Source organism: Callithrix jacchus, chromosome 5 (assembly GCF_049354715.1).
Source record: "Callithrix jacchus isolate 240 chromosome 5, calJac240_pri, whole genome shotgun sequence".
Taxonomy (NCBI): Eukaryota; Metazoa; Chordata; class Mammalia; order Primates; family Cebidae; genus Callithrix; species Callithrix jacchus.
Window position 1 is genome coordinate 58412442 of NC_133506.1, and position 18576 is coordinate 58431017.

Here is an 18576-nt window from a genome sequence, read left to right on the forward strand (position 1 = left end):
GTGGAGGTTTCAGTGAGCCGAGATTGCACCACTCCATTCCAGCCCGGACAAGACTGCCTAGGGGGAAAAATAATAACTAAAAATAAATAAATGTTTTATGATTATAAAGAAATTCAGTGAGCATGAACTTATCAAAGACTGCCTAAGGTTCACGCCTCTGTAAACACAGGACACTGTGATCATGGAAAGCACCAAGACACTCGGCGAAGAGCAGATCAGGCAGACGACGCACACTAGGGTGTTAGGGCGCAGTATTCGTTTAAAAAAATTCTTAAAAGAGGACAATTCCAAACATTCCAAGTTGTGGGAGCTTGAATCAGGAGCACGAACATTCCAGTCACGACCCTCCCCATACTCATAATAAATCAGGAGTGCCAAAGGGGAACAAAGAAGAAACCCATGGGAGCTCAGGGAAAGCGATGCGCTTGGGGAAGGTCTCAGCAGCATCAATGTCTGTGAAACTGAACTGCAGAAACTCAGTGTACAGACAATCTAACCTTACTGTGGTACACAAAAGGTGCTCACACAACAGCCTTTTCTCCCCATGCTTCCAGTGATGTCACAGATCAGCACAGGTGGCTTCAGGTAGCCGTGTGGACAGGCGCCATGATGAAGCTCTAAATACCTTTGTTGCTGATCTCCCCAAATTCCACCAAGGAGGTGGTGGACAGGCTGAGCACGGAGGGTGGGTGGGTGTCCGCCTCGCCCTTAAGGGAGGAACACCAGCCTGCTCCATGGGGGCTGACAGCGTGTTGCTCCCTCCCTCCTGGAAAGAGGGCCGAAGGGCCTGTGCCTTCACAGGCTGCCAGGAAGGGTGAGGTATCCCAGCACCTCAACTCCACCTCTTCTCTGTCCCCCAGGTGGTAGCAGGGTGCCAGTGAAAGGGATGGGTGGGCACAGGAGGGAAGCAGGAAAGCCAGGCAGGCCACACCGAGGGGTGTACCTGGGCTCTGCTGCTCAGCAAATGTGAAGGCCAGACTGTCAAGTTCATTTCTGATGAACACAAGTTCAACACAGGTTAGCTTAAAATAGTGCTGCTCTCATCACAACAGCAATTTATTTACTGAATAAGCTATTACATCACTTACTGAAATCTCCTTTTTGGGTATGGTCAGTTGTGAAATTGGCTATTATGGCTTTCCTGGACCACATGTCTGCAGAGCCCACGATGCCCTGGCGGGAGGGGCCCTGAGGCTCAGGCTGAGCTCCTGTAAGCCGGGCCCTGTAAGCCAGGCCCTTTCTTACAGAACTGGACACTAGAAGACACAGCCGTGGGCTAGGCCTCAGGAGGGGCACTGGACAATGGGGCTTGTGGGGCCTCGGTGTGGGGAAGTTGCCTGGGGAGCCCAGTGCTGGCTTGTTGACACAGAGGGGCCAGGCCACCCAAGGGAGATGCTCAGCTTCTAAAGCGCGGTCAGGGTGGTGGTGTGCTGTGCAAAGTCACTGTGTTATGTGCCTCTGTCTCATGGTGTGCTAATTTGCTTGTTAATGGAAAAAAAAAAATTTAGTATATCCCAGTACTGGCAAGATTCTTTAGTCTTGGACACAGCAGTCCTCTGGAGACCAGCAGCCAGTGTGTGGCTGGCACGTGTAGACACTCCAGCTCTAGGTGCTGTCATCTGCAGACACTGGCAACTGGATAAAGCTGCAGAGTCAGATGGGTGTGCGTTCTGAATCTCCCCAAGACTTAAAATTTAAATTGGGCTGTCCCCAAATGCACACCCACTGTGAAAGTCAAATCTTGTCACCCAACTCATGTTTGTTATTATGGTTGCAGGGATATGTAAAATGTGACGGGCACCTTGGAAATAACTCTTCGTGAAAGGTGCAGTGCTGTTCGCCTGGCCTGGACCTTGGGAGCCATCTTCCCTGGGAGGAGAGGCTGTGCACAACAGTGCCTGGCCCGTCTAGGACAGGAAGGTCAAAAGGTCTCAGAGCCCCTGCCTGGGGAGGGGCAGTAGAGGCTGCCCAGAGGCTGTGCCCAGGCTTGCCCCTCAGCAGCAGCCCTGTGGTATGTGTGAGCCCTGGGAGGGAGTGCACCCTGGGAAGGTACAGAGACTGAGGCCTGCATGAAGCTGGCACCAGCCAGGCGGCGGGCAGCACAGAGCACAGCAGGCTTACTTACCCACCTCCCTCCTGAGGGCTGCTGAGGGTTCTCAGTTCATAAAGCAGGCAGCCATGAGCAACCAGGGGCCAGGACCCGGAGACGCCAGCTGTGGCTAAACGTGCCCCTGCACTTCCACTGAAGGGTGCTGAGCAGGCTTGGAACAGGGGTGTGGACGTCCCCCCAACACCCTCTCAAAGGCCAGAGGGCGGATGGTTTTCTTCAGGGGCAAGCAAACAGGCCTTTGCAGCGCCATGTCTGTGTCCTTTGCGCATTCATGATGGAGGGGTCTGGACAGACCCGGTGGTCAGAACCCGACCACACGCACAGGAAAAGAGCTCTAGAAACTGAGGAAGGGGGCACCTGCAGAGCTGAGTGCGCCAAGACAGCCAGGAGCTGTGTCCAGGCGTGTCGGCAACAGGGCCTGGGAGACAAGGCAGCTGCGAAGGGGACCACCTGCTTCTCAGGGTGTAGGAGGCTGCCCCTCACTACTGAACCTGAGGCTGCAGGAAGATATTCCCTCTTACTAAATGGACCACCCGAAATCTGACTCCTCCCAACCCCAAAGCTATCACAATGAGGCCGGTAGCACATCCTACTATCAGGTATTTAAAATGAAAACTCTCTTACTGGTCTGCATCTGTCAAAACCAAATGTTCGCACCTGCTGGAACAGAAACTGAAGTTAATCAACAAGGGTTGTGAAGTATGACTTGGGTAGAAAGACTCGGCAAATCAGGTGGGAAGACGCCTACTTCCCCCAACCCACCACACACACCCACTCACACACACACAGAGCCCCCCTCTTCCAACTGGGAATCCCTAAGGCCTGCACAAAGCCACTGGGTCCAGCACGTTTCAGGGAAGGGGAGAGCGAGGTCCATCTTCTTCCAGGCGCGCAGGTGCCGAGAAGGGCCCCAGGGCAGCATCAGCCTGCGCTGCGTCAGCTCCAGCAACTGCGGGTGGGCTGCAGGGCTGGGGACACACCAGAGTGTGCTGCGCTGGCTTACGGAAAGCAAAGGGGGGGCCTAGGATAGGTGACCAAGAGCCACCAAATGGTTCCAATTCAAACAAACAAGGACCAGTTTCCATGAAATCTTTTTATTGATTTAGGAGGAGAAGGCAGTACATTTGATTCAATACTGTATTTGACTGATTACAATTTCCATGAAAGCTACTATTACATACACACACAAAAACTGAAGAAATGCTTACCTGACAATATTTCAAGTCAGAATTTCTCAGCTAGTTTAAAAAGCAGTTAAAAGTGAATACAGAAAGACACTATGGATTCAAACATTCTTCCCAGAAGAGCTTTCTAGTGTATAAAAACCTCAGAGAAAACAGCCCTTCCCACTAGAGCAGCTACAGAGGGTGGCGTTTCCTTCTGCCCTGGACTTAGGAGGATGCAGACTGTGCACCTGTGTTTATGGACCAAGGTTACTCAACAGGCGTTTCAGACCAAGGCTCCGAGGCCTGTGGCTTCACGTGGAAATGATGGGGGTTGGGCATGGTCAACAGGCAGGCATCCTGGCTGTGGTCCAGTCCTGTGAGGGCCTCACACAGAACACTACGTGATGAGCTTCCAACCCAACTCATCTCCTTTCCATGAAGAAGGCCCCAAGACAGGCCGAGACTGTGACCCCAGTCCCCATGGGGGGCCCTGTTGGTAGAGTAAGGTGAACATCTCGGTGGAGAAGGCCACCTGGACCAGCACACCCAGACCTCCCAGCTGCCCCCCCAGGGATGCTGACTTATGGAGGGTACCACTGTGGGGCAAAGTAGGACAACCCAGTGTTTTAGGGGCAAATCGTGAAGACATGCAAGGACAAATGTCCTCAGGGAGATCCAGCTCCTGCTGTGAACTGCATGGCTCCTGAGGATGCTTCGGGGCAGCTCCACTCTCACTGCCTGCCTGACAGGGGCCAACTGCTGATCAAGTGGGTGACTTGGTTTCCCCGAGGGCACAGCTGGGCACCTTGAGGTCTTCACTTGTTTCAGTGTGAACAGGAAGCATTGAGGGGCTGGGACTGGACACTGCTGTTAAAACCCACTGGACCCCCATGTTTGGGAGGCAGGGACACCTGCAATTGCGTGGTATAAACTGAGGGACATAGATAAGTTGGTCAGACTTCTGCATGAATCTTTACACCCAATCGGAGTTTCTCCTTAACACCCCCAGGGGATGGACTCTGTCCACTCCCATGTCAGTGCCCCGATTCGGACATGGAGCTCAAGGCTGGAGTGCCAGGTCTCCTTCAGACCTGCACTGCATGCACCGCATGCAGCAGAGAATCGAGGCTGACGGCCCTGGCAAGGAGAGCAAGGTCTGGAATGGAGCTGGGCCCCCAGGCCCTCACCCACCACTTCCGGAGCGTGACTCCAGGCCCTGCAGCACAGCTCACCCCTGACCATGGCTCTGTGGAGTCACCACCAGCACCCTTAGGTGTGGCCTGTGCTGTCCAAAGGCTTCTGGGCAGAGACTAACTCTGTGAGGACAGGGTCCGCTTAGACAGAGGGAACGTGCCAGGACTTAACCTTATACACACACACTGCGTGTATGCGCGTACACACACACACACACACACACACACACACACACACACCACAATGCCAGGACACACATGTATATATTTATATCTAGAAAACACCAACTCAAGTCATCAATGCGTGAAGCAGCCCAAGTAGCTGATGGCCTGGCCCAGGGTCAAGGCTGCTTAGTGGCCATGGAAGTGTGTGAGATTTCACGTACGCATATTCATGTCAACAGGGGCGTTAGGAGAATTTACAATTATACTGAAGTCTTAAGTTAAAACATTCCTGCAGTGTATGGAAGAGTTTCATCCACTGCTTCTTTTCTAGAACCCCTCACCCTGTGTGACTTTTCCCAGACGTCGCTGCTCTTTATCGTGGGTCACAGTCCCCAGGGCCTTCACGTGTCCCTGTGAGGCAGTGTCATGGCCTCAGTGAGTGCCTTGGTGGGCAAGTGTCACGTCCCTCACAGCTGGTCGCTGATAGTGTGGGTGACTGGCGCCATTGCACTCAGCAGACAAGGTGAGTGCCCCAGCCCAGCCCTCATTGTCCCAGTGCCATCTGGGAGGTGCCAGGAGACCAGTCCTCTCCCACTGCCCAGCGCTGCACCTGCACAGCCAGCCCTTGCTCTGGGGAAAATGGGGCGCCACTCCTCGGGTGGCCTCCCTGGGCCCCGCCAATGCTCACAGTGGGCATCCCCTCTGAGGCCCTGCTGCACCTGTGCCCAGCATGCGCTGGGGCTCACTCAACACCCCTACTGCCTGTGCTCACCTGACAGCTCCAGGTTTGGGGATGGAGCAGGGAGAGATGCTCAAAAAAGGATGAAATACCACTTCAATTATTTTAAAAAGGGGAGGCTTGGTATCTATGAATAACAAGTGCTCTTTCCACCCCGGGAGAGAGGTGCTGAGGCGCTGCATTATCTGCAGCGCAAGGCTCCCGCACTCACACTGACTCCACACGCACGCCGTCGCACTTGCGACTGACCAGTGGGTCTTCACAGGTGCTGGAGGTCAGCTTCTCGGTCTTCACCTCCAGGAGAGCTGGGTTTTTCCTCTCCCTGATCATGTGGGAGCTGGCCAGAGCTCTTCACAAGCGTCACCAAGAGCCTCTACCAGGGTCTTTTCTGCCACCCGTTAGATGGCATCTCTACCCCAAGGAGGATTTGAGGGGACACACTAAAGCACTTTGCTTTTAAAAATGTATCTAGCACTAAAATAATTTAATGTGCCATGCCAGCAAATATTTAACCCTAAAATTATTGATACCAACCAATACCTTTATGGACATACAATTCCACAACACAGGCATAAGCCGAGGCCACGCTGTGTGAAGAATGGACTCCAGTAGGAACGTGGACTGTGCCTCGTGCGAGAGAAGTCCCGCCCAGGATGTGGAGTGGCCCCTACAGTACCCCATCTCACAAGGGCTGAGGGTGGGAGCACCCTGCACACTGTGGCAGGAACACCGGCCGAAGCCTGGTGACGGACAGAGGGCACTGAAGCCCAGGGTCTAGATAGCACCTGCCTTTGTGACAAAGCACTTTAGAGGAAGGACACTGATCCACACACCCACGTTTAGGTAACACCAATCCTCTGAGAACTGCACGGCCACAGAGACACTTGAGTCGGCCTCTGACATGAATCCCCTAACTGAAGTCACATCAGCCTCTTCGAAGGAGCTATGAGAGCTGGTCACTACCAGAGCATGTGGCCCCTGGAATCACCCTCAACCCTTGACAAGTAAGATGTATTTTGTGCTATTCGTAAATAATCGGTTAAATATAGTACTTTCCAAGGAATGTGCGAACAAAGCAGCCTATCAAAGATGAACGAACCTATTAGAATTTGAGCCGCAGATTGAAAGTAATTCTTTCTAGAAATAGTTTTCTATGTCACTATTTTTAGATCTCCTGGAAATCCATCCCTGTTAGAGAAGTGGCCTGTGATGGAGCCACTTCCTGCTGTGTACTGGCTCCCGAGTCCATCTAGAGGGAAGAACAGGACCGCTGGGATGTCACCTCCCTTTCCAGTGGACCCTTGGGCACTGAGTCTTCTCTGATCTGAGGCCAGGATGAGCTGGCTGCAAGCTGTGAGTTTTTCCCTCTCTAAAAATCTCAGTTCTAAGATAATTTATGCTACAAACAGGGGGTTCTTTTCGTGCCACAGTCCTATGCCCTAAAAGATGAATTCTATTGCTAATGGCTGTGTCTATGCTCCTAACTGCTGCTCCTGCAGAGCCCTGGGCTGGTCAAGACTCAGCAGGGCATGTCAGTGGGAGGAGGGGTGCAGGTGCCAAGTAGGCCTCACCTCCACCCAGAAAGCCGGCGCTTACCTGGTCCCTCAAAGGGCAAGAGTTTGGATGGAACAGGGTCCTGGGCGCTCAGCGGGATCAGATAGAGGTCCTTGACGTGCCTGTTGTTATTAGCTACAACGCCAAAGCGGCCACGGCTGCTAAAATAGGAGTAGAGAGAGATATAGGCGACTTCCTCTTCCTCTGTCGCGGGGTGGAAGCGAATCAGACAGAGCTCCTGCAGTGGAACAGAGAGTGGGAAGCACTCATAAAGAAGACACAGGTATCACTTGCCCGATTCACAACCTTTTCAAATCTCTCCTACTCACAGCCACGATCTCACAGAGTTCCTGTATCAGTGAGGCAATTCGTGTGACTTGTGAGTCCAGTGGAGTCTGGAGCAGAGCCAGCTTTTACTACGTGCATGATGGCCCGGTCATGAGGAACCAGCTGTGCGATGTGCAATGGCTGTCTGTTGACCTCTCCAGAGGGTTAAACTAGACGATAGGGTCTAGCCCTTTCGTAAACAAGACGAAAACCAGAGTCTCCCCAAAGAAAACCACATACAGACATGCACAGCTGTAGCTAAATCTCAGGGGGTCCCAGAAAACCAAGACCGTTCAGGAGCCCACATTGAGTGCCCTGAGCCTGACCACCCCCGCAAAAGATACCTTCGGCTCCTTCAATCATAAAACAATAAGAAAATAAAACTTACATATTTCTTTTCTTAAAAAATAATTCAGGGGAAAGCGCGAACGTAGTCCCTCACTACCACAAATTATACAGTCGAGTTTCTCGCATTTGGGGAAATCGCAGGGGTGAGCACATCCGGAGTGCAATGGATAAGCCTCGCCCTGAGAAAACCACCTTCGTGATCATGGTATCTCCCCTGCCAGGTAAGTATTACATTTCTTACTAAACTTTAACTGCACATACATTATTATAAATCAGAAACAACCTTCTACCACTGTATTACTCAAACACCTTCACACAGTAATACAACTATATAAACTTAATTTTTTTTTTTTGAGACAGTCTTGCTCTGTCTCCCAGGCTGGAGTGCAGTGGTGTGATCTCAGCTTACTGCAAAACTTAATTTTTAACATTCACCTGGAAATATCTAATAAGTTATAGGCTAACATTTTAAGTGTTAACCCATCAAAATGAGAGGTTAAAAAAAGACGTGTTTAAACACTATCTTCCATGGTTACAGAATGCATACTGCAAGCGATACCTTAGACACAGAAGACTTGAGCTTGCCAACATAATCCCAAACTGTCTTCGGTGCGATCCTCCCACCAATGTGAATTGTGTCAGGCAAATCCTAAACAAAAAGGACTTTGAGTAAATAACTGGTGAAACTGTAGTAGTCACAAAAAGATCAATGGAGTCACTTTAAGGCACTGTCCTATCCAAGGTTCCAGAAGACCACCACAATTGCAAGGATTACAGTCATACTTGAACTAAATGCTGTATTAAATCCAGGGTCACAAGTTACCAAATCTGAGGGGAGTATGATGCCAACCTTCTGCCAAACAAGGTTATGTTTAGAAATGGCTGGGCAACACTTCTATGTTATCTTTTCTGTACATACATAAAGAGTAGCGATTCGTACATGAGCCAGGGTGACTCCCTACATGAAGGTCATAAATGCTAGTGCTGGTTTTTGGCTAATTTTGACAACTAAAAGGCCTGCCATAGGGTCGTATGTGCCACCCTACATGTGGCCAGGTCTATGTAAAGCAGGCTCTGAACACCTGGCTATGCTGGGGCTGTGGGCACAGCACCTGGTCAGTACCCTTGTGAAACCCATCACTGAGATGCCAGACTGCAGGCTCGAGTTTCTGACCCTGTCCCAACTGCTGACTCATCATGGCAATCGCCACTTTGCATTTAGAGGTGCTTCTATATTCAGACAGTCAGTTGCAAGGGTGTCACACATTTTTCTTTCTTTCCTACCCCGTGAATTAAGAGAGAAAGTTACATAACATAGAAACTCCTATGAAAGACACGTGTAAACACACACACACACACACACACACACACACACACACACTTTTTTGTTTCTAACCTCACTGAGGTAGTCAAAACACCCAGAGACGGGATACGCCTTAGTGACAAATTTTGCCACACTCTGCATGTTAATAAATCCTTTCCAGATGGTGCTGAGTCGAGACAAAAAGAGGGTCGTGTCTCCCTCTGGAGGGGACCGTGATTCTGATGCGCTGTAAAACAAAACCATAAAAATAAAAGTCAATGTCTCTCTGTGCAATAAAAGTTTCAAAAGCATAAAGGCTTTTTTTTTTTTTTTTTTTTTGAGACGGAGATTCACTCTTGTTACCCAGGCTGGAGTGCAATGGCGCGATCTCGGCTCACCGCAACCTCCGCCTCCTGGGTTCAGGCAATTCTACTGCCTCAGCCTCCTGAGTAGCTGGGACTACAGGCATGCGCCACCATGCCCAGCTAATTTTTGTATTTTTAGTAGAGATGGGGTTTCACCATGTTGACCAGGATGGTCTCGATCTCTTGACCTCGTGATCCACCCGCCTCGGCCTCCCAAAGTGCTGGGATTATAGGCGTGAGCCACTGAGCCCAGCCAGCATAAAGGCTTTTGTTTGAGACAGAACCTCATTCTGTCACAGAGGCTGGAGTGCAATGGTGCGACATGGCTGGCTGCAGTCTCCACTTCCTGGGCTCCGGTGATCCTCCCACCTCAGCCTTTTAAGTAGCTGGGACTATAGGCGCGCACTACCACGCCTGGCTAAATTTTTGTATTTTTCGCCATGTTGCTCAAGCTGGTTTCAAACTCCTGGGCTCAGGCAAATCTCCCACCTCTGCCCCTCAAAGTATGGGATTACAGGTGTGAGCCACTGTGCCCAGCCTCAAGAGTACAAAGACTTTATGTTTAAAATCAAAAGTGAACGCTTTCAAGTTTTACATTTTGGCAGCTTACTTTTGCTGATTAATTACTTTAATTATAATAATAGAGACATCTTGATTAAAGAAAAATAAAATGAATAGGCAAGAAACTGGATGAGCATAAATTTAAATATAAATTTCTAAGATCTTTACTTCCAAAATGACAAGAGAGCACCCTAAAACTGGGGCTTTCTAAAAGACGAACGAGTAAAAGTATTTCGGGTGAAATTTCAGAGTTCAACTATTAAATCACCATTCTTCCCTTCTGTTCATCTAAAAACACGTTTGGCTTGTTGAGACCACACCCGAAGCACGTACCTGGTATTTGGTGATGGAGGAACTGACAAGTACCTTGGGTCAGGGGATGGAGACGGCTTAGCCAGTATGGACTTGGGCAGCATCACGGAGGCCAAGGCAGGCTTCGCCACATCTTGTCTGCTTTCCACCACGTGGGTGCTGTCTGGGCGGCTTGCTGCAGAGGTCACGGTTGTGCAGGAACTACTTGGAGCAGTCCTGGGATCCCGGCCGGACACTGTGACAGTGGTGACCACCCCGCTCCCACAGAAGGCTGGGCAGGGGGACAGGTCTTCCGGTGGGGAGGGCTCAGGATGGCTATCTGCTGGAGGCCCAGGGAAATAGGTTCTGTCCACGTTTGGATGAGAAGCACTTTCCAGGCCTGGCTCAGGGGCAACTTCAGGCAGCACCTCGGGTATCACCTCATCAGCTGAATCAGGAGCAGGGTCAGGTGCAGAGCTCTCATGCTTGGGTTTTAAGTCTTCTTTCTTAACAGGAGCTGACAATTTTGGTTTTTTTGTAGCTGGCTCATCTTCTGCGGAGGAAACCTGGCCTGAAGACGAGGAAAGGCTCCGTGAGAAAGCCAGCCGGCCCACGAGTGTTTCTCACAAAAAGTCGAAAGCAACACTGAAGGCAGGGCAGGGAATTGTTCCGGCCTTTCTGTGTGTCTAAGCTTGGCTTAGGTGCAGTTGCTTTGAGAAGGATGCAGTGATTTTTAACAAATCAAGTGTAGGCTCAGCTCCAAGGCTCCATCCCCCAAATTGTGCTCACCTGTACAGATTTTGCAGTTGAGATCGAAGAGGTGTGCACGGTGCTGACTGGTGGTGTCTTTCAACATGCTGCTGAAGACATCGAGGAGGGGCACTGCGCTCTTCTCAGGGACAGCACGTGCTGACTCCTGCTGTTCCTAAAAGGAAAAGGAAAAAAATGAGGTCATCTATTTTCCAAACTCAGCTCCAAATTAACAACGTACAAGAAGGCCGGGCGTGGTGGCTCACGCCTGTAATCCCAGCACTTTGGGAGGCTAAGATGGGCAGATCTCGAGGTCAAGAGATCAAGACCATCCTGGCCAACATGGGTGAAACCTGGTCGCTACTAAAAACTACAAAATTTAGCTGGGTGTGGTGGAGCACGCCTGTAGTCCCAGCTACTCGGGAGGCTGAGGCAAGAGAATTGCTTGAAGCCGGAAGGCGGAGGTTGCAGTGAGCCAAGATCGCACCACTGCACTCCAGCCTGGCGCCTGGTGACAGAGCGAGACTCAGTCTTAAAAAAAAAAAAAAAAACACATACACACAAGAAAATCGTCTCACGGCGGAAGAATACAAGGCCTGAGAAATACAATGGCATTACCACAATGGCATACACCTGCTGTCAGCTCAGTGTCCTGCCCAAGCATTCAGGTACCTGAACACAGAAATTCCCAAGTGCTCACCTCAGAATCCGACACTGGCGGAGAGTCCTCCATGTCAGGGATGACCTCCTGCCTGGCGGCCGCCTTCTTACTTTCACTGTGCACTTTAGTCCTGGGCTCCATCACCTGAAATTAGATAGACAAAACCGAGCTCAAGCCTTGTTTTCTAGGAGGAAAGCATCGCTCATGCAAACTGTCTGCAAACTGATTTCTGTTAAACTCGATTCCTGGGCGCCTTCGCAGCCTGCTCAGCACTCACAGATCTCGTTGGCTTCTCTTTCCACGTGGAAAGCTCTTTAGATACAAGCTCTTCAGGCTTCATTCTCACAAGTTTCGCCAAAGAGATTTCCTCCCGCAGAACACGATGGAAAAGTCCCTGTAAACAAGTATTTTTCATTGACTCAAATAATATTCGTTTATCTGTCAGTATGGAGAGCTTATGGAAAACAGAGCTGCCCAGAAGTTCAGAGGGCACAGCACAAAGGCCCCCAGGGCCCACTTGCTGTGGCACTGGACAGAGCTCTGCAGGGTGTGACCTCTTTAACTCCCCAAATGACCTTGTGAGAGTGTGCCCCGGGGCCTTTCCTGCTGTGAGCAAATGCAGTCCCAGAGCACAGGTGCTAAAAAGTTAAACGGCAGTTTTCACCGCCTGGGCTGTATTGGTTCTGCTAAAAAAAAAAAACACACACACACACACAACACCTCAGGAAAAACAATCCTGTATACAACGTGGACACAGGTCAAAAAGACAGTGTCAGGAATGAAGGAAGGAAGTAACCAGTTCTGCTTGGGGGCTGTTCCGTGGTGAGATGCAAAGTCGGAGGATTTCAATATCCTAAAATTCTAAACAGGAAGAGTCTGGAGGCCATGGAGAATACCAGAAAGCTGCAAGGCCTGCGGCAAGAAAAGCCCATCAGGCAGGTGTTGGAGTTTTCTGTCCTCGCCCCCGCCAGGCAGGCGCCTGTCTCTCCCAGCTGGAGTTTCTGTCCTCGTTGTGTGGGATGAGCACTGCCCCCCCCCACACTGCAGTGAGGACGGAGTGACCCACCCTGAGTGTGAGCAGCCCCTGCTCCAAGTGTTGAGAACGCTCAAAAGCAGTCCAAACCCTCAGGCTCACTCTGCTGATGAGGAATATGAGGAAATGAGTGGAAAAGGCTGTCTGAAGCCAGAATATGGACACCCTCATATACTGGGAAAAAGAATTTGGACTTGATTTTGGAACCAGCGCAATGACTGGCTTGTAATTTTACAGCAATGTTTAGAGGAGACCAATCTAGTGATAAAAAATGGACTTGAGGGAAGCTAGTGAGCAGACAGGACCCCTGCTAAGGCAGGGAAGGGAAGGGGCTTCCAAGACCCTCAATGCCAATACAACCCAACTCAGGCTGGCATAAGGGTCACAGAGGAGAGACTTCTCAGTTTTCCTGGAAAGGACACAAACGATTCAATACTGTTTGGTTTGTCCCTTTCGTGTCCAGCGAACAGAACAGGAAACGTACCGTCGTCAGGCACACACCTGGTTTTTAGGGTCCTTCAAGTTGAACATGATGCTTCGGTATTTACTCTTGTAGCGACTGTCCGTGACATGAAACAGGTTGAACATCTCCTTCTCGATATGGAGAGCAATTTTCCCTACTTCGTTTTCTGTCATGATTAAGTCATCGCTGTCATTGACTCTGAATAGAACAGAAAAAGGAACTACATAAGCCACTTGCGCATATCCCACCTTTTCAGATGTGAGGCAATCCTGCAGCCACATGCTAATAAAAGCCCCTCCATTTCAGTGGGTAACAAATCAAGCAGAACAGCCCACCTTTTCCACAAAATCTCTTTTAAGGAGCGTCTGATATTCTGCCGAATTTGTGAATTTGGCTGCGACGGTGCAGCGCCGATGGCCCCAAGGCGTCCTGGGGCTGGCGAGGCGGTGGGAACAGAAGGTGCCACCAGCTTCCTTGCGGCTCCCACTGGAGCAGCAGAGCCGGGGAACTTTTTGGAGGCTGCCGTCGCCACTGCAGGTGCCGGTCCTGCCTGCCTGGCAGCGGAAACACCACTTGATGGGGCAGTTGACAGCCATGACCTCTTGGGGATGGTGCCTTTGAAGCCTGAGGGTGACTTTTTAATGGCTGGTTTGGCCGCTGCCACATTAGCAAAAGAAGGCTTCTTTGGCACGGGATTTCTAGGCGCAGGCTGCTTGCCCGGCGCGGAGCCCGGAGGGGCTGTTTTCTTGGAGGTTGCTGTGGCTGCCGCTCTCTCCTCGGACCTCCTGTCTTCCTTGGTGGCTATAAAGGAGAACATAGGCGCTGAGTGAGAGGACACCACAGGGTGCTGTCACCTGCCTTTAAACCTGTAAATGCCCACCTGGCATTCCTGAATAGAATACACATAGAGAAAAGGATTTGCAAAATCTTAACGTTCAGAGGAGTGTTAGGGAGGGCCGCCAGCAGCATTTACGATGGCGACTATATTTTATTTCAGAAAGAAAAATGCTTTATTACATTAATCTTTTACCTTCAACCAACAAACCCTAGTTAGCAAAGGCTTGACTTGATCACTAGTGAAACTCCAAATCTGAAAGGAGAAATTTCACATTATTCTTTAACAAAGGCCAGACTTAGAAGTGTTGTCACTATTAATCCAAGTGCAAACTTTTATAAACTTAAAAAAGATCTTTTCGAAGGGAAAACAAGTTCTCTTAGCCCGGTGGGTGGGGTTTACACATCTCACTTCATTACCCTTCCAGACCAGAGTTCAGTGGAGGCGACGCCATTAATGAAAACACAGAAAGCTGGCATACACCTGCGTCACGGGAAGACCAGCCACACCGTTACATGAAGAGTGAGATGCTGAGAACACAGCCATACTGTTACAGCAAGGTTTCCCTTTATAACCCTCATGCTCTAATTCCATTCAGTGGTGAAGTATTAATCCAAACAAGGATTAGAATAGCTCAGACATCAAAACCCCTCTACTTGCACAAAAAGCTTTCTATGCCAGTAGAGACCAATCCCGTGATAACCCTGTCAACTCATTGGAGTCCAAAGGCCCTCAAGCAGGGGAGCAGACAGCCTGCCGGTGGACAGGGCTTGACAGGGTGCACCACATGATGGGGCAGGAATCCAACTAGTGGGACAAAGGAATGAAACGCCTGGGGAATAGGGGGCCCTGTAAGGGCCCCAGGACAGCAGGCTATCTCAGCTCCATGGGCAAGTGCTTGGGAGCTACCTTGGGTGATCAAGTAAACAAGGCACCTGAGATGCCTCCCTGGGGGGAAAGGCTTTCCCAGTGATCCCTGCAGCAGCAAGCGTCCGAAGCTCCCAGAGGCCTAAACAGGGCAATGTGACAGATGCTACCAGAAGCGCTGTTTAACTCAGGGATTAAAAATAAAAGAGCTCCTTTGCCATCACCTTATTGATGCTTTCAACAAATGAGGTAAGTCTGACAGCTGAGGAAAGAGCCCAGACTCTACAAATAAGGCCTGATTCAACAGCCTGCCCCAGCTTGGCCCCGCTGGCACTGCCAGCCTTGGTCACATTGGCAGAGGGTGCCAGCCCTCCCCAGCAGCCTCAGGGCTGCAAGTCTTCCCAGCTTCCAAGATAAGTACAATTCTTTAAATTTTACAAAACTTGCACCAGTACTACATGGATCTAAAAAGCTGTTGCTGTTAACAGACACTCATCCCAACTTTGATTTTCATGTTCTTTCCTAACCGTTTTAATGGTAATTAATTAGGTATTTTCACCTTAGAACCTGTATTTTCACCTTAGAACCCTTCCAGCCTCACAGCCCCTGCCTAACCCTTGCCAGATGTGAACCAGGTTGCTTGGCAACACTGCCAGGCCCCGCCTCGCTCACCCACAACTGCACCCCAAAACACTCATTCCTGTGGGCGGTGGATCTTAAAATGCACATTAAAGCAATGGCAATAAGTTTAACAGGATAGGAACAAAGGTGTCAGATAGTTTTCATGTCTAGGAAACTCTGCTTTTAATTCTGCATGTACTGTTTTCTCAGATTGTTTATAAGCCCAACGAGTCACTACCTTAGAGATTGAAAATCTATTTTTAACGACTCAGTTTAACTTGTCAGACTTAGCCAACAAGGTCTGCAGCATCTAACCCACAGAGCTGCTATAGGTTAGTCAGGTCCAATAGTGGAGGCCCCTTTTCTTGGGGTAAGCAACAAGGGGGTGGGAATGGAATGAATAGGCACATCAGGGCACACAGGGAGGACGCTGACACCAAGCAGTCACCAGGAACCAAACTATGGTCTCTAGAGGCGGCAAACAGACACCTGCCAGGAAGCCAACTATGATTCAAACTGAAACTTCAAACCAGTTCAGTGGGTGCAACAGAAACTGTGGAGTGTTTTAATTTCACATTTAAAGAACTCTAAGAAGCTGGCTTAAGGCATTTCCAGAAACCTTAATAAAATGCCTTGGAAGTACCACACAAGACACCTGCGTGCTGTGACCTGAAAGAGATCTTTAGCGATGTGTACACTGATCTTGTTTAGAGTTGGGGTTGCATGCTAACTTCAAAAACACCAACTCCATGTCTCCAGATCTAAGTGTGAGAATGAGACAGCCAGGGCCACTCTCAGGATTTCTGCTCATGTACCTGGAGTCTTGCCTCCCACACTTAGGAAGAACCCAAGCTGAGAGGTAATTTTTAGGGCATCCCAATACATGGAACTAAAACCACCCATTACCCAGGAGTGGGACAGCAGGTGAACGTAATTTATTTTAAAAAATTAACTGCTTTCTAGTTTCTGAAGGCAACCTTTGTCACCCATCTGCGCTTCAAAGAGCAGGAAACTGAGCAGTGACGGGAGAGTGAATGGCAGCCGTTCCTGCTCTGAAGGGAAATGCTCTGTCCAGCAACTGCTCCGGGGACCGGCACACACCCATTCCACTCCAGGTGGACGGCATGGCAGGTGCTCAACTCGGGTCAGCTGCTGCTGAAATGGCGGCAGAGACTCACTTTTTAGTAGTTAAAATTGAATTTGCAAGTTCATCCAGTCACTTTGAACTATTGTCGTGTATGACTTTAGAGAAGGGCAAGCAGTAACTCTAACCCACCCGGGAAAAAACCCACTGCAGGAAACACTGCCTGTCAGGGCACAAGCCACCCCTACATGCTGCTGGGTTCTCTGGGGGCAGCAGTGGTGGTGACCTGGTCACTCCACACCAGCACTGATGCCTGAGCTCCAGGGCTTCCCTGCCTCTCCCGACACCTCTCTGCACCTTGGCCGCAGCGGTCTCCTTTAGCTTCCACATTCTGGGCGCCTGCCCGGGCCACTGCCCCAGACGAAGCTGTTGCTGCCGGGCGTGGGTTCCAGCCAACTGTAGAACGAAGCAGGTCGTCGTTGTGCACATGGATCAGCGGCACATTCTAATTGGCCAATTTTCCCCAAAGCAGGAGTAAGGCAGGCTTAGGTGCTACAGCGCCGCTGGCCACTGGGTGGCACCAGGACATGAGCAGAGACCAGGAAGAGAAAATCAGGCCCCCACTGGAGGATGGTGCTCCTCCACTCCCTCTGTGGAGAACCCGTGCAATTGCCCCAGTTGAAGTTTTAGCAGGATGGGGATTAAAATGTGGGGAAAGAGACCAAGTCTGCATAGTTCTGGCCTGTCCAGAGGCCCACGTCTAGGGGCCTTATTTGCTGGACGGCTCCTCACAGGGAAAGGAATTGGTTATAAGAACAATTTTAAAAAACCACCACCACTTGCCCTTGCATAGGCACTGACAACTGGCCTGCCCTGTCCTGGCACAGCTGGCTGGTTCAGGAGAGCTGCAGCAGCAGACCTCCACTGTGTCCTGAGTCCTGCCTGTCACTGCCAGCTACAGCTCTAAGGGCCGTTTCTATGCTGTGCACCTGGAAACAGACTCAAGAGACACAGTGAAGGATCTGTGGAAGTAAATTCTGTTCACTGTGACATATATCCAGCCCTCAGTGAGGCATGTGTACAATGCAGTTTCCCACTTTACCCGTTTCTTCACCATCAAGATTTCCCCTTGTGTGAATGATCAAGGTGACGGCAGACAATGTCCTGCCTTTGCTCCTCTCAACATGCTGAAATGTGTTCAAATAAATTAGCCTTAGTCAGTACCAGGTTACTGGTTTGCTTCCATGTTGGGGGAAACGATGGTTAATTCCCAAATAAGCAGGTAGATTACCTCCCAGGTGCTCCTCAGAGGAGACCATCACTTCAGCCAGGACGTCCTCACAGGGTCCACAGCTAGGCTGCCATGTTTTGGAATACTCAGCTTTCCTTAGTTTTCTTACTAGTATCTACTATATGAGTGCCTTCCATCTTACTGGAGAGGTGTGTGATTCTCCTTAAGAAACTTGAAAAAAAGTAATTTGCCTACACCTGGAGGCAAATTACCCTTCCTTGGTTTACTGGCCTCACATAGCATTTTAACAATTAAAACCTGATTCATGTTGGGATGAGAATATACAAAGAACTGGCCGACTTCAACGAGAACCACAATAAAACATGCTTAGGGCCACGTGGAGATGGACGTTCCACTCAGCTGCAATTTCAGTTATGCCCAGCTGCGCCTGGTGTGCCTGGCAGCGAAACCCATTTGGGAGCAGAGTCGCTGCTCTTCTGAGATCTCCCACACCAGTAATTTAACCTTGATCATCTAAACTGTGTACTACTGAAACCAACATGGTAGAGGCACGTTAAATTAGTCCACAACCCTCCGTTGAAATCCCTCCAGTCCCAAAGGGCCACATTCAGCACAAGTCCCCTGCTGACAGCAGAGGGTCGCAGCTGAAGAGTTACCTGACGCTCTTCTTGCCGAACTCTTCAAGGTTGGCGGCAAATCAAAGTTGCCACAACCTTCATTTAAATAAGTAGCAAAAATTCTTGTCCATCTTCTAAGTTACTTCTCTAACTTTTAGAAGCTAAGAACATAACTATGTGTACGTTGATGCATTAACAAGAAAAAAACCCTCAGGATTATTTTACAAGTTTATACAAATCTACCTTAGACCTGTGTACCACACTGGAGGAA

At 50.0% G+C, this 18576-nt stretch overlaps 1 protein-coding gene and 1 non-coding gene across 23 annotated transcripts in view; both read right to left on the reverse strand.

Annotated features, from left to right (window-relative positions):
- The window catches only part of DIDO1 (death inducer-obliterator 1), a 60218-nt gene that overhangs the window by 5866 nt on the left and 35776 nt on the right, over positions 1-18576 (reverse strand). For 9 of the 22 annotated variants that reach the window (XM_035299139.3, XM_035299138.3, XM_078372082.1 and 6 more), the window contains 9 exons: positions 13365-13830; positions 13068-13227; positions 11811-11927; positions 11573-11677; positions 10912-11047; positions 10165-10693; positions 8999-9152; positions 8162-8251; positions 6970-7165 (listed from right to left, as the gene is read on the reverse strand). In XM_035299139.3, the coding sequence (XP_035155030.3) occupies positions 6970-7165; positions 8162-8251; positions 8999-9152; positions 10165-10693; positions 10912-11047; positions 11573-11677; positions 11811-11927; positions 13068-13227; positions 13365-13830 (1953 nt within the window). Of the gene's footprint in view, positions 1-6969; positions 7166-8161; positions 8252-8998; positions 9153-10164; positions 10694-10911; positions 11048-11572; positions 11678-11810; positions 11928-13067; positions 13228-13364; positions 13852-18576 lie in introns of all 22 variants that reach the window. The other 13 variants (XM_035299137.3, XM_035299130.3, XM_078372076.1 and 10 more) reach the window with 3 other exon arrangements.
- On the reverse strand, positions 7668-7831 carry LOC118154432 (U1 spliceosomal RNA). Its single transcript, XR_004744283.1, has one exon. It is a non-coding gene; the product is annotated as a U1 spliceosomal RNA (small nuclear RNA).